Source organism: Halichondria panicea, chromosome 12 (assembly GCF_963675165.1).
Source record: "Halichondria panicea chromosome 12, odHalPani1.1, whole genome shotgun sequence".
Classification (NCBI taxonomy): domain Eukaryota; kingdom Metazoa; phylum Porifera; class Demospongiae; order Suberitida; family Halichondriidae; genus Halichondria; species Halichondria panicea.
This window is the reverse complement of record NC_087388.1, coordinates 3,811,624-3,833,383: the sequence shown is the minus strand read 5'-3', so window position 1 is coordinate 3,833,383 and position 21,760 is coordinate 3,811,624. Positions and strand designations below refer to the sequence as shown.

The window sequence follows — 21,760 nt, the reverse complement described above, 5'->3', positions numbered from 1 at the left end:
TGATGCATTAAAACCTTCTGTTAGATTATTGTGGACACAACTGTGAATGGCATTCGCTACCAAGGCTCATACATCTGCCCATCCTGCGCCAGCGTATGCTATGTAAGTAGATGTAATTATCAACAGCTAGCGTAAATGGTTAATGAACTGATCGGGATCGGTCTGTAATTATGATAACCATATTTTTGTATAGTCTGCATGACTGTATTCATTGAGAAAATAACTTTAAATATCAAACGCATTTTTCCTTCATGCAGGACGACTTAGAAAGTTGTCCATCTGCAGGTAAGCTAAATGTGATTCAGACTGTCAATTCATGCATTGGCTATATAGAGCGAGCAGCAATCTGAAACTGAAGCATAATTTTGTTATAATTATTGGCTTGTTATCGATAATGAAACAGTTCTAAGATTGTAAAACGTTAGGAAATAATGTACCTATACACAATTCTTCGATCCTTATGCAAATCAACACATTTTTTGTTTCAGAACCTGCTGCATGTCCAGGACGAATCACAGGTGGGTACTAACTATTGTACCAGGATATTCAAGTTACATAGACTGTAACTCTCTCCCTCACACAGTCCCAGATCCATGCTCATCTAGTCCATGTGAAGTCAACGCAGCCTGTGTTAGAGATAGTGTGATGACGGATAGTTTCACATGCACATGCATTCCTCCATTTGAGGCCAATGGAACTAATTGTGAAGGTTGGTGGTTTGAATATAGGTAAGACACAATCAATTTCTCTCTCTCTAACACAGTCCCAGATCCATGCTCGTCTAGTCCATGTGACACCAACGCAGCCTGTGTTAGGGATAGCGTGACAACGGATAGTTTCACATGCGCATGCATTCCTTCATTTGAGGCCGATGGAATTAGTTGTGAAGGTAGATGGTTTTACTTTTAGTAATAGTCGTTAATTGCTCTCTCCCTCACACAGTCCCAGATCCATGCTCGTCTAGTCCATGTGAAGTCAATGCAGCCTGTGTTAGGGATAGTTTAACAACGGACAGTTTCACATGCACATGTATTCCTCCATTTGAGGCCAACGGAATTAGTTGCGAAGGTTGGTGGTTTGAATATACGTAGGTAAGACACAATCAATTTCTCTCTCTCTAACACAGTCCCAGATCCATGCTCGTCTAGTCCATGTGACACCAACGCAGCCTGTGTTAGGGATAGCGTGACAACGGATAGTTTCACATGCATATGCATTCCTCCATTTGAGGCCAATGGAATTAGTTGTGAAGGTTGGTGGTTTGATGATTGTTTAATAGAGACTAACTAGATGTTATTGGATCATGGATCGTGACTATGCTGATACCAAGAGCTGATACTGACAGATAGTCTAGTAGAGCTCCACCAAGCTAAACTGATTAAACTCCACGTATATCTCACTCCTAGCTCAACAGATGCCTCCACCCATACCACCCTCTGCGCCCTACTGCTTGGCCTGGACTGGCTACCTGATGCCTGTGCGCAAGAGTGGCTCTTGCTCATAATCTGCGCTCTGACCTGCTACATGTCATGTATATCAATAGATTAAAGCTCCTTCATACACCACATGGGATTTTTTCTATCGGGCTACTCTCCAAAACTGAAGGCAACAAAGACAAAGAAGAAGAAGTAGAGTCAACGTTCAATTGTGTGGGCGCGTGTTGCTAAAAACCAATGATGAATTTCGCTGAGCATGTCTTTGACAATGCTATATCGAAAGAGATTTTGCATGCAATTCGTAATAGTTAAAACGCGATGAGGCTCACTTAATTAACATTGCATTCTAAACGCGGACTCTGTTTGTTGGTTGATGTAGTAATGAACGAGTTGCAATGCATTAAGTGATGTAATGAATAATGACTAAGTGCATGTGCTCTCTTTCACAGATCCCAATCCTTGTAATTCTGGTCCTTGTGATGTAAATGCCGAGTGCACAATAACTGGTCTAACTTCACCTGAGTTTAATTGCTCCTGCAATCCCGGCTTTGTTGGAGATGGCTTCATTTGCTCGGGTATGTTTTATGTCTGTCTATGAATGAATGCAATGTGTGTTTGTGTGTTCTCATTTAAAAGCTACAAAAGAAGAACGATCAAAGGTTGCCCTCGCTAGCTAGGAGTTCATTGTCCCATAACCAGTGTAGCGGGTAAATTTTGTTGGTGTAATTTTTGTAAAAACTACCCAGTTAAAAATTTTGTATTTCTCTAAAATTTGGTACAGCTCAATGTAGGCTAATGAAACTTGCACTAACCCGCTATAATAATAATAATGTAACGTAGATCTATTCCATAATCGCATTAAATTAATAAGCTTTCACGCTTAACATTTAGCCTCGTTCCCAGACCGAGTTGTCACTTAAATTATATTAGATGGGTTGTTCTCCCTTTTTCAATGTAAAAGCGAAAACTCAGGTCTGTATGGTAATTTATTTACTAGAGCCATATAAATTATGTAGCATTATAATTTGTTTTGAATTCAGGAATGACTATGGGTGCCGACTCTCACTTCAGCGTGGTCCTCCCAAGTAAGAAGCTGTTATGTTTCTCGATTATGGGCGAGCAAGGATTTAGCTACAACCTCATAAGCAATAGCAAACTAGTGATGAATGCTCTGTTCTCACCTGACTCAAAAAAAGACGGGGTCACTTGGATAGGAGCGCTGGGAATTATTGCTAAAAATGCTGAAAGAGCCAATCAGGTCGCAGTCTCCTTTACTGCTCGACAACATCGTATCGAGTTCAACAAAGTTAAAGTATCTCCAGAAAATATTGGGAAAATTCGATTCAAGAAAGGTCAAGTTTATATTTCGGATCGCTCATCACCTATTCCTCATGGTGTGTACCCGTCTGTTCTCATCATTATAGAGGATGTCGGTGTCAACTTCACTGTTCACTTCATGAATGAGCACTTGGATTTGTTTTGGCATAACACCTTATATCATAATCACACACAGGATTTTCATGGATTAATCGGTTAGCCATGCATGCATGCATGTACAGAATTAAGAAGGGGTGTGCACACTGGTTGGTGGTAGTTGGTATACTAACCACCTCCTACTCTTTGGCCTATATATAGTTTACTGAATAAAAGAGGAAAAACGTGTGTGTTGAATTGAGAGGATTGAAGATAGCCACAAATGAAAATTTTGGGCACATCAACTTCTCTTCTAGATTGCATAAATGTGCTCTGTTCCAGGTAATCCACCTCCCGGTACTGGCATATTATTATTATAGGTGAGGCCATAATTATTTAAACTTTGCCCAAGACTGTCAGAGGCATAACATAATAATTGCACATTCATTACACAATATAACTAGTACACAGTACAGCCATGGATTTCATCGAGGTTGCCCTTAAATGTCGTCCTGTTGAAATTACATTAATTATTATGCTTCAAATCCCCATGTACTAAGCCCTGTCGTAGCCCATATATCAGCTGCAAGAGTTGGGGTATGCCATTGATATGGTCAGGAGTGCATGAACTTACCGTATAGCAGGTAATTTTCGCTGGTACATATTTTCTGCCCATTAATTAATTGTTACGTATTCTAAATTTGTAGCTCAAGAATCAGGATAGTGACGTTGAACCTATTGTAGAAGAATAATTTAATGAGCGAAAAACAAAAATACGATCATTCCCACCATACGAAAATAACCCGCTGTTGTACGGTATATATATTTGTTACCCATGAGTTGGCTGCATGCTGATCAAAGCAATCCAGTGCTCTGTGTATATATGGCATGTTGCATCACTACCATAATAGATTGTATGTCATGTTGCACTGTGTAATTGCAGTGAACAAAATCTGCTTTTTGACTTATGCCCAACGTTCCACTCAATAACTTTAACAGTCCCTTTTATAGGCTCAGACCAATGGGAAGCAAAACTATGGAATTCACTATGGAATTTCGCTTGAATTCATGTCTATTATTTTATTACAAACAAAACCTTGGCATTGATAGCAGCGTGGCTTGGGCCTTAATTGTTTAACAAGCGTTTGTTCACCAAATGAAAATGGGAAATCAGATATCATTGGGCAAAAAGTTAGTTATTGGCGCCCTCGTACAATATGTGGCCCTCGGGATTATGTCACATCCAGTGCAATAATTGCCATGTTGCACTGTACTCGTAGTTATATACCCCTATAGAAAACCGCTGTAATTTATAATACATGATCCCCCATGCACAGGTCAGTTCTTCCGTAAAGGAGTTGAGATCGACACCACACGCAAAATTATAATCCTCCCCAATAAGGAGCCTGTCCCAGTGATTCGTCGTCCATTATGGTCTTTCATGGAGAGAGAGCCACAACATGACCAGTTTTGTTGGACTGCCATGAACGCTGGCCACCAAGGGAAAGGGCTCATTGAGGGAGAGTACAATGACTATCTTGTGGACAACATTGGAACTGACCACTTCAAGTTTGCAGGCTGAAACATAATGTTTCTTATTACAGTTAGAACAGTATATTCAGCAAGTTCCTTTTTTGCTTTTTAGTAGCAAGTGATTTTGTTTGCTTCACTGTTTTAGTGGATCTAGATTTATGAATTCCACAAACAGACTCATGTAACTATAAGTATGCGTAATTACCATTGATTTCATGCAGTGAGTGGTGCACTGGATATCTTAAACATTTATTTTTATAAAAGTTTTACTAAGTAGATTTGAAACACAAGGGTATCATGATATAAGAATTTATGTTCTAGTTCATTGTGGGAAATAAATTTCAAACTTCCTCTTCCTGCTTTTGAATACTCGGCATCACCTGTAACTCGTTCTCCTTCTCCCTTGCTGTTATATTCGACATATATGTACGAAATTATGTCTTTGAGTTTGTCCAGCACTCTGAAATATATGATCCCACGAAATGGCCACTTTAATTCATCGTCAAATTCTCCCTTCATGAAATAGACAAGACCACTGACATGTGTTCCTGCATATTGCGCTTGTCCATTGGCGTAGACACCAAGACAGATTTTGTAGCCACGATCATGAGTGTAAACTGGTGTTGAGTACCATACGTCCTCAGTCTTGATCTTGTGTTGATGGAAATTGGTCATGATCAATGGAGGGGGACCCAGTGGTATAGAGATCCGAGGAAGAGTGTTTCGTTCAGTTTGGGAAGAAGTGATGTTGTAAGCAAACATTGTAATAATGGCAATCACTAGTGATACTATGATTGACTTAAAGAGACTATTCTTTTGAATCATAGACAGCAATTTTTTACCTTGATGAGCAGTTTTGTTTACTAGCCTCATTAGTTTCACTTGAATTTTCCGATAGTTTTGTTCACTTGTCAAGTGTTTCCGTTCCAAGTACTCACAGACATTTCTTGCAACCTCTCCCTTATTCTGTTTAACCAATATTGATAAAAGCTCCCTAAATGTAGCTGAGTCATGGTTTAACCTCACCCAGGCTTGCAAAAGGAGTGCCACGGCTAATTTAGTTTTTTCTCCTTTTAAAACATTGCCTTTTTCATCAGCGCTTAGTCCAAAAAGATGTATGTACGTATAGTCTCTAAAATCCTCAAAAAATCCTGTCAAATTTAATAAGTCGTCTTCTCTTCTTGGATTAATTCATCACATTTTTTTGTTGCAGAACCTGCTGCATGTCCAGGACGAGTCACAGGTGGATACTAACTATTGTACCAGGATATTCAAGTTACATAGACTGTAACTCTCTCCCTCACACAGTCCCAGATCCATGCTCATCTAGTCCATGTGAAGTCAACGCAGCCTGTGTTAGTGATAGTGTGATGACGGATAGTTTCACATGCACATGCGTTCCTCCATTTGAGGCCAACGGATTTAGTTGCGAAGGTTGGTGGTTTGAATATTCGTAGGTAAGACACAATCAATTTCTCTCTCTCTAACACAGTCCCAGATCCATGCTTGTCTAGTCCATGTGACACAAACGCAGCCTGTGTTAGGGATAGCGTGACAACGGATAGTTTCACATGCACATGCATTCCTCCATTTGAGGCCGATGGAATTAGTTGTGAAGGTAGATGGTTTTAATTTTAGTAACAGTCGTTAATTGCTCTCTCCCTCACACAGTCCCAGATCCATGCTCGTCTAGTCCATGTGAAGTCAATGCAGCCTGTGTTAGGGATAGTTTAACAACGGACAGTTTCACATGCACATGTATTCCTCCATTTGAGGCCAACGGATTTAGTTGCGAAGGTTGGTGGTTTGAATATACGTAGGTAAGACACAATCAATTTCTCTCTCTCTAACACAGTCCCAGATCCATGCTCGTCTAGTCCATGTGACACCAACGCAGCCTGTGTTAGGGATAGCGTGACAACGGATAGTTTCACATGCGTATGCATTCCTCCATTTGAGGCCAATGGAATTAGTTGTGAAGGTTAGTGGTTTGATGATTGTTTAATGGGCACCCAAGTTTTCTCCTTTTAAATTTACAGATCCTGGTACGAATCTATGTCATCCTCGTCCATGTGATGTGAATGCTGTCTGTGCCACTGTAAGTGCGTTGCCCTCTGGTTTCACCTGCATGTGCAATCCACCTTATATTGGAGATGGCTTCTCTTGTCAAGGTAATTATCTTATAGCTAGATGCTCTATTTAAAATCAAATTTTGTTTTGAAGTGATTGTCAGCTTTGAGCACTCTGAGTACTCAACTACGGAGGGGATTGGTGATCGAGACCTTGCTCTCCAGATTTGTCGCGTTGTGGAAGATTCTCCTCTTGTCTTTGATGTGGTCTTGGTTACTGAAGAGTCTGATGGTGCATTTCTATAAAACTCATGAAATTAATACTAGCTAATACGTTCTTGTTCAGATTTTGATATTCTTTCGAGTATGGTCAATTTCCAGTCTATGATTGGTACTCAGAGAAGGTGTACTTGTGTCGATGTAACACAAGATCTCATTGATGAAGATGATGAAATGTTCTCAATATTTGCTCTCTCGATTGATCCTGCCATCGGATTCTCTAGTAATAGAACCACTCTTACAGTAATCGATGATGATGGTATGTCATTCACACGCAGTGAAATGTGTACGTATATGTATATGATTGTCTCTTACATGTCTATAGTCAAGTTCCTTAATTATACTTTTTTCGCAGACTTCTCCTTTCGTTTCAGAAATAATACTCCAAGGGTGATTGGGAATAGGTATGAATTCGAGTTTAGCATGAGAACATCTTTCCTTAGTGCAACCTATCAGATTGAGAGAAGGTCGTCTGATTGTGAGTTGTTGATGTACATGTAGCTGCATGTACTTTTTATTGGTGCTGCATAGGCTATAGTCGGCAGAAAAGACCATGCACGCAAGTATGATACTGCATGTCATCAGAGTTGGTATAGCAGCTTAATATCTGCATGATTATAATTATGCATGAGACCAAGCCGGCTAAACTGTGTTTCATACTTGTGTCTTTTTTATAGGTTTTTTTTTTACATACTGTAGCTAACGTTGTATATTTACACTGCTATACAACAGGTACATCTGGTATATATGTTGGGAGTCTAGGGTCATTACAAAGAAAAAAGTTCACATTCACTGTGAGCAGTAAAGGCCCTGCTGATATCATCATGGATTTCAGCAGGACTTTTAGATTAGGTAAGTGTAAGCTATAGGTAATTAATACAAAACTAAAAGTGAGGTGGTGTGTTCAACGAGTAACTATACGATTTTACAGAAATAATACCCGCTAAAATAATTAGGTATTTAGGCTGTCTGAGATCGCACTTCGTGCAGTTTCAGGCAATTCTTCGATTGTATACGTATTGTGCACACAGCTATTTATCCTTAAGGGCATGCTGTCACAGAACATTTTGTTTTCTAGGCTGTTTGGGTCGCCCCTAGTGCATTCTCAGGAGATGCTTTGTGTTGTAAAAGTCAAATCCCAAGAGGGCCCAACTAAATTAAACCCTGGACTCTATCTAATTTCGACAGATTCAATAAGTGACTGTTGGCTCCACCTCATTCACAATGGAATCACTATTACTGGAGACTCTGTGTTTGTTGAGTGGCAAGGAACTGGTCCAAATAACGAGCAAAACAAAAAATTTGTATGCACTCTGCATGGACAATCAAATCCCAATATCTTGTGAGTTTCAGATACATGTATAATAGCCGCAATATTGCACTAACACTTGTGTCTCCGTACGTAGGGATAGTTTTTCCATACGTTGCACTTACTCAATTTTACCATTATTTTTCCCAAACTTCCACGTGAGCTGCAAAGCACAGTGCAGTGCATACAGAACTGCAATCTAAGAATATACATGGCCTTGACTGTGTGCGAGATTAGTTACCCCAGTTTTATACTACATGCACTCTGTTCATCCATAGATACACGAAAGAAAGGGATAGGCAACACCCAGCACTTCTGTTGGATGAGGCGAGTTGCTAAAAAGGGGCGTGTAATGAGCAAAAAGGGGTGTGTGCACTCAAAATGTCAGTAAAGAGTTTGTAGTATTATAGCAAACTGTGCAGTCTTGAGGAGACACCAGATACACTTAGACATAGGCTATTAATCTTTTAGAGCTACTATATGCAAAGTGATGAGAAAGTGAGCTCCAAAGGGGGTGTCAGTACACTCTACAAGCCATAACAGGTCTGTTCTCAAGTCCTTCAAATGCCATCTCTTCGATCACACAATACAGATAAAGATACTTCTGTTCCACTTTCTAATACCTAAACTGTGTCTTAGAGCACTTCAAACTAGATTACCATGTACAGTAAGAGCAGGAGAGGTACGCAAACTTTCTGGACTTCGGACAAACGTTTCATGGTGCTGCTACTACTTCACTGCATTGAGAGCCGGAAAATATGCTTTGTTCCATGCAGTTATAAACACACTTTAATTCTGTGAAACGTACATGTTATAAAATTATTTCATATTGGAGATAGAGGTATATAAACTGACAAATCGGTGTTTTTTCACACAAATCAAGCTGAATAAAAGAAAGCTCGGCACTAACATAGCAGCTGTAGCTATCAGTATAGTGCTGGGTGTATGTGTGCATGATGCCTGATTGCTTTGAATTTCTCTTTTAGGCCCCCTACGAGAAAAATAAGCAGATTATAGGGATCATTGTGTACTTTCTTGAGCGCAACTCGCCTCCAACCAGAGGGTGTGACGTCACACACTGCATTTACCTAGCATCACGTGGGGCGTTGCCTATCCCTTTCTTTCGTGTATCTATGGTTCATCCAAGGAGAGCACTTCAACCAGCCTTCTTGTGTACTATAACGAAAGTATAGATTATATACATGTTTGCAATAATTCTGTTTCCATAGGCACTTCATCTGAAGGATTCTCAAGTTTTGGACTATCTCCTGGCATGCACAGTCTTGTGATCAGACCATTCAACTCTGGATGTAGAAGAGCAATCCCACGATTGATCAAGTTTAAGATTACTCCATAGTATATATATACAGATACCAAGACTGTAAAATTAATATAATTTATAGTCAGTATAGGGTAATTATAATTATGCAACAGAGACGAACAATATTGTATATGAAACCGAGTTAAGAACTGAGTTGTTATTTTCATTGTCTTTCAATCACACAACTGAGCGTATACTATCAGTACTATCATCATTAATATCATCCTCCTTTTATTTTTATTTTTATCATAGTGATGTGTATATATACATGGCAACATTTGTACAGTCAGTCACATCTTCTGTTAGAAGGAGTTAATTGCTCAAAACTTGATTCTTTTTGAGGATTTTGCTATCTGTGCCTTATAATTTTATCAAAGGGCACTTTATGTCTTCACAAACTCATTGGTATATATACTGTGTTCGGTCCGGTCCGGTCCAGACAGTTCCATGTAACCCACCACCCACCTATAGAAATCGCACTGAATAATTCCCTCTCTTCTGCAGAATCAGCGCATGATTCCAGCACAATGCACATAGGTGAAATATAAAAGCACCGTGATTATAATTTTGCAGGCCACCCACGTGTTCGACATTAATCTAATCTCTGTTTCTGTAATTGATACTAGCACTCCTGCTACCATTCAATGGTATAATAATAATTATAGTAGAGAGGTAAATATATAATTATAATACAGATTATTATGATTGACTTGTTGTCAATTGGCGATTGACAACAAGTCAATCATAATATAATAATCTGTATAATAATAATTTCAATTGCAAGCAGCAGAGTTTTTCTGATCTAGATCTAGTACCATCCGGCGTTTGGGATATAGAGTGTAACCGTTACTTCAAGGGGTCTTTTAATTAATTAATAATTATTATACAGTAGACTCTCGCTATTCCAGCTCTCTGAAGTACGGCCACCTCGATATACCGGCCATTTGGTTTGGCACGGAATGCTACCTCTATGTTTACTGCACAAAACTCACCCTGAAGTACGGCCACTCGCTATTCCGTTTACCGGCCAGTGCTGGCTGTCCCAAATAACGTTTTCAATGTAATTTTATATGTGTATTACGGCCGGATATCATGTTTTGGGTGTAGTTTACATATAGTAAATAAAATTGGATTACACTTAAATAGAGAGCAGAATGATTCATTATCCTCGAGACAAGAACTGGAAAAATCAGTGATTAGATTCGAGGTAAGGTCGTTTTTAAGCCGCGGCTAATTAAATAATAATAATAATAATTATATATCTTTACAGTGATATTATACAGTGTGATAGTAGTGACATATTTAATATAAAGCTATAGAGTCACTGAAAGCTTGGACCATTTAAGGAACAGCTTGGTAATTATATATATACATGGTATGTACGTGTATTAGCTATACATTTGTAACACGGACAGAGAAAATGAAAGGTGCAAAGATTGTTCAGGTCAAAGTTCTCGATAAAATGTTTCCACAGGTATTTTGTAAGGTGTGTTTTGTTTGTGTTCAACGATGACTCTAGATCCAAAACACCTCTTGGGAGTGCATTCCAGAGCCGGACTATACGGATGAAAAAAAAATTTCTCGTAGTCGTTAGCCTCGCGAATTTGTGCTCCAGTTTGACACCATTTGCTCTTGTCCTATTATTAACAAACTTGATGTACTTTTTCAAGTCATTTGCATCAGATGTGTCTTTCAGATTCCTGATTAACAGCATTATGTCTTGAATTTTAAGCCAGTACATGAGCGGTAGATTCCTAAGCTCAAGAAGTCGAGATTTATAGTTATTTGAGTAGTCATTCAGAATATACTTCGTTGCTTTACGCTGTATTCTTTCTAGACTTTGAATGTGTTTTATAAGTTGCGGCCGCCACAATTGACAGCAGTAAGATATTTGGGATTTCACCAGTGAGCAATATAGTATTTTCTTCAGGTGTATGGGTGAGTGGGGAGGTATATTTCTTCTAATAACATAGAGCGCTTGGTAGGCTTTGGAGCAGATAAGGTCAAAATGCTCGCTCCACGATAGGCTATTTGAAACTATTACACCTAGGTCTTTCTGTGAATTTACAAAGGGAATATCACTCTGGCCAATGGTGTAAGGGGCTAATTCTTGAGATGGAGTTTGGGTGGAGAACTGAATTGCACTGCATTTGGTGGGATTTAGGGCTAAGTTCCACTGCTTACACCAATCACTGATTGCCTTTAGGTCATCTTCAAGCCTTTGGTGATCTTCCATAGTATTTATGGTCTTTAGTAGCTTGACATCATCAGCAAAAAGGAAGCAGCTGGAATAGGTTATAATGTCAGGTATATCATTTACATAAATTATGAAGAGGAGTGGCCCTAGGATACTTCCTTGGGGAACTCCGGATAACACTGCTTCTGTAGAAGACGCTATCAAGTTGTTGAATTGTACATAGTGGGAGCGGTCACTTAAATAATTCTTGAACCATAACCACAAGTCGCCTGTGATGCCTATTCTCCACAGTTTGTAGAGGAGTTCTTTATGAGGGACTGAGTCGAAAGCCTCACAAAAATCTAGATATAATTATCATGTCGACCTTATTTCTTTTGTCCAGGGCCTCATATACAATAGCAAATGCTGATAATAGTTGAGAACAACATGATTTGTTTTTCATGAAGCCATACTGCTGTTTAGATATTTTTGGACGAACAAAATCAATAATTTTGCTTGAAATGATAGACTCTAGAACCTTTGATAGAATACACAGTAGGGATATTGGTCTGTAGTTGGATATGTCAAGTAGATCCTTATTCTTTGGAATTGGTGATATCTTGTGGTTTTTCCATTCAGATGGAATCCTGCCTATAAGTAGGCATTTAACAAATAGAGAGTGAATGTAATTTATTAGTGACGGGAGGCAATGCTTAAGGATTTTAGGGTGAATTTCATCACAACCAAAAGCTTTAGATTCCTTAAGGTTAGATATAGGGCACTGAGTACTTCTGTTTTCGTAATTTCCAGTCTAGAGAGCTGAGAACACAAAGTTGGTAGGTCACACATGTCAGGGAGTCTAAAGTCACTTGGTTTGGAGAAGGTTGAATGAAAAAACTGATTAAAATTGTTGGCAATTTGTTTGGGGTCATAAACTGGGACATTATTTATCATGAAATAGTTTGGGCGGTATTTTACTGCTTGTTAGAGAACGAAGGTGAATATATAGTTGTCTAGGACAGGGGCTGAATTGTTTGCAGATCTTGGCCATATAACTTTCCTTGGCAGACACTATCATACTATTTACTTCGCTTTCTACTGCCAAAACTTTTAGCTGGTTTATCACTGTTGGATTTGATCTAAATCTCCTCCTTTTTGTTCTAGCACAGTTGAGTTTGAAACGTATTTTTGAGTCAAACCACTTTGGTTGAACTTTCCTTGGGACCTTAAATTTAGGAACATAAAGCTCTCTGGCCATTAAAAGGTGGTGTTTAAGTTCATGCCATGACTCTTCCAGAGTTAGCATTCCATGATGCAAATTCAAGTTCTCAAAAAGATAAAAATTCATTGCAGAGAAATCTGTTCGATTATACATATAGATGCAGTTCTTGTTTCTTGAAGTATCTAGGTCTGGTAAACTTTGGGATAGACGAAGTGAGACGAGATAGTGATCTGAGGGTGACTCTGACGTGTGATCAACATACACATTTGTGAATCTACTAGGAATATTAGTGATGATAAGATCTAGTATGCTTCCTTGTTTGTGGGTGGAACTGAAGTACGGCCACCTCGCTATTCCGGCCAAGCTGCATGGTCCCAAGGGTGGCCGGATTAACGAGTGTCTACTGTACCTCCATATTAATGATGCAGTGTCTAAAATAATATTTTATAATCGTTAGCACTATATAAATAAATAACATTTCCCACTCTCATGCCCCGGAGATATCGATCATGTACAATTACAAGCTAGAATACACTAGATCTAGATGTACTACCTCATGTACCTAATGGTACATGGTTCAGCTGGCAGTGTACCTCAGACCTCAATAGCTAGAGCTCTGCATGGCCTAGCTGCAGAGGAGGGAGGACACGATTAACTTCTTTGAACGATTCATCTTATAACCTCTACATATTGGGACATGATATAGCAGCTAGCTAGAAGTCGAGCTAGTAGCTAATAGTTACTGAGCAGAGATAAAGTAAGGAAATACTGAGCTAGCTATGCTATACTGGTCAGCTAGCTGCTTCTTAAAAGGGGCACAAACTAATATAACACTTTCTCGTCTTTTACAGCCTCCATTTTAGCAGTTATAAATGTAAAAAACATACAAAAGAGATTTAACCAAGGAAATGTATGCAGGCCAGTTTGTCAACATAGACACAAATAAGCAGGATCTGTAGGCAAAATATCATTTGGCTACGGCAGTGCTTCTTAAAAAGGGGCATAGACCAATAATAACTAGTTTTCAAGCTCTAGAGCACCACAGTCAATTCTTCCATGCTTGGACTTCAAAGCACAGGACACGTGTAGCCTTACTATACGCAATTCTAAAGTCTCATGAGACTAATAACTAGTAATAATTATTACTTCATTTCGCGGGCGTTGTGCCGGGAAATAATGCGCATCAATGGATGGTTGATCAATACGAAATCAATGTGAAATGATCACGTGAGTTACTCCCGTTGCCAATCCCTCTATTCAGAGGAGGCTGGAACCACTTGACCTTAGCTAATTAAGGTCACTAATTGGATTTATCCAAACTTCTCTTGCAGGCTACTTCAAACTTAGTTTTTAGTGTCTATCAGTTTAAAACGTTATTTTTCAGGGGGGGGTCAAATTTTATTTTTGCCAATTTTGCTCAGAAGCAGAGATACAAGTCTCAAAGCCAGCTATGCAGTGACCTCGAGAACAAGCCGCTCATGATATCGAGGCTAGTACAGAGCAAGACTTTTGATTGTATCTCTGCTTCTGAGCAAAATTGGCGAAAATAAAATTTGACCCCCCCCTGAAAAATAACGTTTTAAACTGATAGACACTAAAAACTAGGCTTGAAGTAGTCTGCAAGAGAAGTTTAGATAAATCCAATTAGTGACCTTAATTAGCTAAGGTCAAGTGGTTCCACTCCTCTGCCCTCTATTACTCTATCTCTGATCGTAGATATCTCTTATAAAGAGCAAGTACATTGGGCAAGTAAACAAGCAAGTCTCCTCTCATTTTTGACACATCAATGGTAAGTTTCCATGAACAGCTACTAAAGAAAGGGTAGCTAGACTATAGATCAAGTGTAATTGGATCCTTGCTGTCTAACTGCCGAACGTTCGTTTTCTTCCTGTGAAGATTGAAACATTCCTCCGAAGTACAATGACACAATGCAATCTTTTTTTATTGTATATTCATATCCACTTAACAGATTCTATAGATTTAAAGTATATAGCAGAACAATTAATCCAGGTAAACTCACTTAGAATTGATATTGATAATTTTATACCAAATTTGCTCAGAATTAATCTCCGGGAATGTAGTCTCGAATACCCGCCAAGCTTTTAGGTTGAGGCGGGTATTCGAGACTACCGGGAATGTAGAATGCCAAAATTTTCTGGGAGTAAGCCCCCAGATCCCCAGATTTGTCCAGCACCCCTTACAAAAACATCTTCTTACTCCTCTGTCATACTGATAGGGATCCTAGAGACACAAGCAAGCAGGAGTGCTTCTCACAGAGACTAGTCTCGAATACCCGCCTCAACCTAAAAGTTTTAGGTTGAGGCGGGTATTCGAGACTACACAGAGACAAGATCAGAGTGCCTGGGATGCTTCTCACAGGGATCTTGGAGATAGGAGTACTTGAGGTGCTTCTTATAGGGGTCCTATTACCTTCAGGTCTTGACAACTTGGCCATAGGGTGTCTCCAGTAGGAGAAAAGGCTTACTTTGCTCTAGCTCTTGTGCATGTGTCCAATATGTAGAGGTTATAAAGAAAGAAAAGATGAATCGTTCATCATAAGTAGCTAATTAGTAGCCTCTACACAGGCTCTCCTTTTTCTGTTCTTTATCACAGTCGTTCAATAAGATAAAATACTGTATTATTCGTTCAATGAGATAAAATACGGTATTAATTGGAGGAATAAAGAAAGAAATAGACGTAAAGTTAGGAAAAAGGAGAGCCTGTATCGGGAAGTCGTGTGAGGGTAGAAGGGTGGTAGAAGGGTGAAAATGAGCGTGGGCATACTGAGCTAGAGATGTTGGACTGCCCACGCAGAGGTCTACGACTAGTAAAACTTTGCCTGCAGCAAGCTGGACATGGACTTGGAACTGGAAGTTTGCAAGCACTATAGCTAGCTATACCTTAGGCTTAGCTAGATGATCTACTAGTCTAGATTGTGTGTTTAGATTCTATCACTATTACCTTTTCTTGTGTCTTTCTACATGCTATAGTAGAATAGCTTAGTCATCATTATCATATAGCAGGTAGCTACTGCCACCAGAGCTGGCCACGCTGGTTCTCTGATCTGACTTGCAGCACAGCTTGGTGGTTGTCTCAGTGCAGTACAGTACAGTCTTACTCTGAATGCGTGGGAGAATACCTTACGTCACGATTGTGGGCTACATATCGCCCACGTTCATAAAAATCCTTGTGGATCACGCGATTTCCCAAACCAGGCCTTACGTTTTCTTAACTGTACGCCCATTTCTTTCTTTGCTGCCTCACTATGTCTTTCTTATGTTTATGGATGAACAGTGACAACAGCAAGAAAAAGTAAGGCCTGGGAACGAGGCTAGCTAATTAGAGCTAAGGTTAATCGTGTCCTCCCTCCTAGATCCTCTGGCCTAGCTGTATGAGTAGCCTCGTTCCCAGGCCTTACTTTTTCTTGCTGTTGTCACTGTTCATCCATAAATCATAAGACATAGTGAGGCAGCAAAGAAAGAAATGGACATACAGTCCTACTCTACGTCTATATAATTATATGTGACAGGGCCTAGGAAAACAACCCTTATGGAGCAAACTAATTAATTGTATTTTAGTGCTTAATTAAATAAAGCAGTGCTTAAGCTTCAAATTGATTACAATATCACTCACTTTGCACCTCCCTACCCCAAAATATTTTCAGGTGAAAGGGGGACAGTATTGACCTACCGTTTTGAGAAACTAATGTTCCAAGTTCTATCCGCATACAAGAACAGCATGAAAAAATTCAATGGCTGCCTTGTAACGGCTATACAAAAAAATTTTCGGATAAAAAATTTTTTTTTTAAGTTAGAGGAGATATTGAAGTTACTTCTTATGAAAGAAAACCAAAATCCTAAAATAGTTCTAAATATTTTACTTTGTAGTGTACTGAACATTATTAGTTTGCTCCCATAAGGGTTGTTTTCCTAGGCCCTGTCACATATTGTCAGAAGAATGACTCCCCGGTCGGTGGGAGTGACCCCCCCGGTCATTCCTGCCTATGCGCATGTTTGTTTGTTCCCGCCAATGTGACCTGTTTCCATCTAGAATGAAGAGCCAGGATAAAGAGCAAGGTTAGTAGCAAGGTAGTATAGTAGACAGCAAGTGACAGCTGGAATGTAGACCTATGCATGTGAATGAAGAGCAAGGTGGCAAGGTTAATATGGGAAAGAACTGGAGCCAAGTGCTGAGCTGCAAATCGCCCAAATGTACAAGCACACAATTGGTTGTTACTGCATGTGACTGTCTGTGGCCTTTATTCAGCAGCAGAACAGTGGCAGCAACAACTGTAGTTTATTTGCTATTGCCCCTGCATACCACAAATTTCAAGGAGACAATTATTTGGATCACATCATCCCAAAATGAGGCACCACCTTGTACGTTGTTTTGAAAATGAAAAACTGAAGAAGATTTTTGAAGTCAAAAGAACTAAATAGCCACAAGAGACCAGAGAGATTTTCCAGCATTGTGATTACTATAATTATACTGCCCTTGTCTCCACCCTGACTCCTACGATGAAATGATACAGTTTGATACGTGCAACTCGAGGTATCATTATACGTATTAAAGTATATCTCCATTTGCAGAATATATAGCTATAGCTATATAGTTGTATATAGAATTTTAGGCTTTCGTTATCTTCCACTGCTGTTTTTGTTAAAAAATTATTATTTGCACTGTATTGTTTTTGTTTTTCGTGCACTAGACTATAATAATTATTGTGATGGATGTTTGTTTCAAAATTATATTGCCTTACAGTGGATGAAAATGTTAACAGAGTGTTTGACTAAGTGAAGTACGATAGTTAATGAACACCTCTGTATAAAAAAGGGCCAATAAACAGCTTGTGGGCATTCCTAGCCATGTTAATGTGCTGTTAATGTGCCTCAATTAAAATCTCCATAGCATGCATCAGAGGAAGTCCGACATGCGTACGAATCACTAACCATGCAGTTCATTGCATTTATGTCATCTATATGTGGTTACGTGATAACGTCTCAGGTCAATGCATTGCATTTGTAGTGATTCATACACGCATGTCAGACCTTAGCCTCGATCCCAGGCCGAGTTTTAACTTTTATAACGGTTAGGCGAACAACTAGGCCTGGTACTAGTTGTCTGCGCATACGTCACATTTTCATTGTGTTTGTGGTCGGCAAAATATTTCTAAATTTGTACACAAAAATGCACAGAGTGAGTACACAAAAGATGCACATAGGGAGCTGCTTCACAAGGGCATGGGGAGTTGCCAGTTGTGCTGCAGCACGATTATAGTGACTCAGGGCAACTTCAGGATGATTGAATGCCTTCAAATTACGTTTCAAAAAGATGTAGCACGCTGCTAGACTTCTCTGATTCTAGGCCCCAACTCGTAACTCAGTTAAATTTTGCTTGAGAAAACGTAGATTCTTTTGATGCCTCTGAGCTACCCACAATACTCGAACGAGCAGGTCATACTCCATCCTGTGAGTATAGGACAATATTAAAAGAAACCAAAGACGGTTAAACCCTTACCTCAAACTGTCCAGTCTCGTCCGTTAGTATAGCCAAGAGGAGCACTGTTGGGATAGCTGGATATTAACAATTGTTCCTGTACAGAGAAGTAGACATTCTAAATACGTGTAGATCTATACATATTAAATTTCTCGTATTAAATAGGCTAATGTTATAGTGTCATTGTCGACGAGCTGATGATGGCAGCACCAAGTTCTCTAGCTCACACTCTTCACTTGATACCATATTAATGATGAAACTATAGTCTACCTACAATGTAGATCTTGCCAAACATGAACAAGATTAAGACTTGATAGCATAGGGCCCACACAAAAATATCTGACCTTAACAAGCTTGACAAAGCTTTATACCTCTTCCCTTGTTGTTTAGTCTTCAGAATAATGTTTTCCAAGCTTCAGAGAAGAGAGAAGCTTCAGCTAAGCAATAATGATAAAACGGGGACTGACTTCTAGTACACGATAGTACACGAATATAAATGTCACGAAAGTGAACGAGAATATCCATTCGTCAGAATCTGACGAACGATTGACGCATGTGCAGACAACTAGTACCAGGCCTAGTTGTTCGCCTAACCGTTATAAAAGCGAAAACTCAGCCTGGGATCGAGGCTAGTCAGACCTCAACCTCTGAGCACATGAGCAGAAACACGAGGGTGATATACCATATAGTGCTTTATTTTGAGGTGCTGATATTTCGCGGATTGCTCAAACTAACATTTCGAGTGATTTCATTTGCGAGGATAGAGGTTCAATTCAATTGACCACACCCCTACTGTAGAGAGGTTCAATTCCAGAGTATAGCCTCGAATCCAGCCATTCTAAGCAGGCTGGATAACTAGGCTATAGCATTCAGAGGCCAGTTTTCATCTTTGATCATGTGCGACACTAGCCTTGATTCCAGGCCGCTTGAACAAGGCGGCCTGGAATCGAGGCTAGTGCGACACGTACACAGTTGTACAGTAAATTCTGTTCGGCATAGCCTTTTAGCTAGGAAAGTTTCTTTAAATGCTCTTTGCGCAGCATAATTATAACAATATCCTCGAATCTATGGCACTCCATTTGTTTCATTATTCAAAATATTGTCATTGGTGAAATATCATATTGACAAGGATGTGTGTGATTGTCAATATAATAATAACTATCAACTTATTGTCAATAATTAATCGTCATGTTGGTCAATGATTGTTGTCAATAAATTTTTTTGTGTCAATTATTCATCATTTTTGTCAACGAATTATTGCCAATAATTATCATCAAGTGTTACCGAATATTTCCTGGGCTAATTAAATTAATGTTGTCACATAATTATACATTTTATACCTGAACTTCCTGCTCAACTGTCATGTTAATCAGCCCAGGAACAATGAAAGAGATGCCGCAGCTCTTGTCTAGTTTATGCGCATGCGCAAGCTAGTGTGAATTGTGACCTAGATTCTAGAAAGGAGCAGGGACATTGAATAATATTTGGTAACACTTGATGATAATTATTGTCAATAATTCGAACAATGATTGACAAAAAAGACGACAATAAATTCAACAATCATTGACAAACATGACGATTAATTATTGACCATAAGCCAAACGTGACGATAGTTATTGACAATCACTGGATAATTATTGACAATAGGCAACCCAATTATTGACAATTACACACATCCTTGTCAATATTTTTCACCATTGACAATATTTTTCACGATTGAATAATTAATGAAACAAATTATTAATTTGTAAATGGAGCGCCATACGAATCAAGGATTAATGTTTGCTATTATAAGTGGCCTGGATTCGATCAAGTCAACAACATTCATTGAGTATATTGCATGATACCACCTAAATCATGACCTCTTACTTGTGATGAATACTTTTACAAACTGGCATATTGTACTTTTTCTAAAAGACGCCACGTAGAGATTTCTCCCATAAAGCACTACAGTTAGAACCTCCATTATCCGGTTTGGCAACTTTCATTTTAATAATTAAAAAAATGGGTGTGTCCCTTAAATGCGCATGCGCATTGCTAGTCGGGAATCAAGCCTATCCACAGTTTTCTTCTGGTATGATATGCAATAGTATCATGAAATCATTCATTCTATGTGGGTGTGAATAAATTTGTTGAAGAAATAATTTTGGCAATTTGTCGAATCAAGGTGAGGGTCGCTCTGATGATCTCTCTTCCAATAGAGTATTCTCACTGAAATTTGAGAGCGAGCCCATTGAACTACCCCCCTCCCATCGCAAATACTGACATTTTGAAGGATGAGCCATCTATGGTGAAATTAGATAAACTTTGGAAATGTGCGTCACATCTCTCTGTCACGAATTAACGCACTATTCTCTGACTCGTTTCATTGTCTGCGGGAAATGTGAAAGTTCGTTTGTGATTGTTCTTGTTCTGCCGGTGGTTGAGTAGCTCGACTGTGACCCTGCCAGTGAACGGCTAGGACAGGGATGTCATTCTCTCCCTTCATTGGACAGAAATTGGAGTGCCATTACCAATTTCCCATCCATAATTTTCTTTAGCCCTTGTTCGAGGTATACAGGGTGGATCCAGGAAATTATCCTCGTATTAAGGTGTTGTGCAATATTTATATTAAGATCTAATAAAACGCGGCTATAGAAGCTATATAGAAGCTGTTATTTACTTTATAATCAAATTTCAACAGTTGAGCAGTTACAGCAGGTATTATAACCTTGCATGCACTTCAAAGGTCCGTCTCCAGCTTTATATTGATACAATCAGGCTTTCTTGTGAAACAATTAAAGCACATTGCAAATTATTTACCTCTTCTGTAACACTTGAGTGAAAGCAAAAACATGGCGAGAGGCATTAGCAAGCGCACGCTTGCAACACTCGTAATTATAGCACAAAAAAAGTAATTAGAATCTGAAAATGGTGCTTCAGTATTTGGAGTAAAAGATTATAGATCTAGAAATCTGAATGGTTAATTAGGGTGATTCTTAGCAAAACAGCGAATTTGGAACAGTTAAATAGGCGTGGCCTCAAACTCATGAAAGAACTGGTCTCTTGTCTCAAGCTCTACTAGCTGTAGACTTGAGCTACTTTGCAAGTAACGTGACTTCCTGCTTGGTAACTGACCAATCCGAGCACCTAGAGCCGCCACTTGCCTCGAGGTAGCACTATAATTAGTTGATGTATTTACAGTGCTAAAAAAAATTCTGAGTGACGCATCTTTTAGAACCCCCAAATCGCGCTCAGCCCAGGTAGCGCCTAAATCTACGTCACATCTCTTTGACTGTCACGAATTAACTCACTATTCTCTAACTCGCTTCATCGTCTGCGGGAAATGTGAAAGTTCGTTTGTGATTGTTTTTCTTCTGCCAGTGGTTGAGTAGCTCGACTGTGACCCTGCCGGTGAACGGCTAGGACAGAGAGTTGTCATTTTCTCCTTCATTGGACAGAAATTGGAGTGCCATTACCAATTTCCCATCCATAATTTTCTTGTAGCCCTTTGTATATACAGGGTG

General features: G+C 39.2%; 1 protein-coding gene and 1 long non-coding RNA gene across 6 annotated transcripts in view; one reads left to right on the top strand and one right to left on the bottom strand.

Annotated features, from left to right (window-relative positions):
• LOC135344730 (uncharacterized) overlaps positions 1–21,760 on the top strand; it is a 46,643-nt gene that overhangs the window by 10,252 nt on the left and 14,631 nt on the right. Inside the window, exons 17-34 of one of the 5 annotated variants that reach the window (XM_064541987.1) lie at positions 25–102; positions 258–285; positions 489–518; positions 560–709; positions 764–889; positions 943–1,068; positions 1,127–1,252; positions 5,691–5,816; positions 5,875–6,000; positions 6,054–6,179; positions 6,238–6,363; positions 6,422–6,553; positions 6,606–6,743; positions 6,798–6,989; positions 7,086–7,208; positions 7,463–7,582; positions 7,919–8,072; positions 9,269–9,762. In XM_064541987.1, the coding sequence (XP_064398057.1) occupies positions 25–102; positions 258–285; positions 489–518; positions 560–709; positions 764–889; positions 943–1,068; positions 1,127–1,252; positions 5,691–5,816; positions 5,875–6,000; positions 6,054–6,179; positions 6,238–6,363; positions 6,422–6,553; positions 6,606–6,743; positions 6,798–6,989; positions 7,086–7,208; positions 7,463–7,582; positions 7,919–8,072; positions 9,269–9,281 (2,040 nt within the window). In that variant the 3' untranslated portion in view covers positions 9,282–9,762. Of the gene's footprint in view, positions 1–24; positions 103–257; positions 286–488; positions 519–559; positions 710–763; positions 890–942; positions 1,069–1,126; positions 1,253–5,690; positions 5,817–5,874; positions 6,001–6,053; positions 6,180–6,237; positions 6,364–6,421; positions 6,554–6,605; positions 6,744–6,797; positions 7,209–7,462; positions 7,583–7,918; positions 8,073–9,268; positions 9,763–21,760 lie in introns of those variants that run through there. The other 4 variants (XM_064541986.1, XM_064541984.1, XM_064541983.1 and 1 more) reach the window with 4 other exon arrangements.
• Positions 9,581–10,447, bottom strand: LOC135344733 (uncharacterized). Its single transcript, XR_010397513.1, has 2 exons — positions 10,353–10,447; positions 9,581–9,825 (listed from the first exon to the last, which is right to left on the bottom strand). It is a non-coding gene; the product is annotated as an uncharacterized LOC135344733 (long non-coding RNA).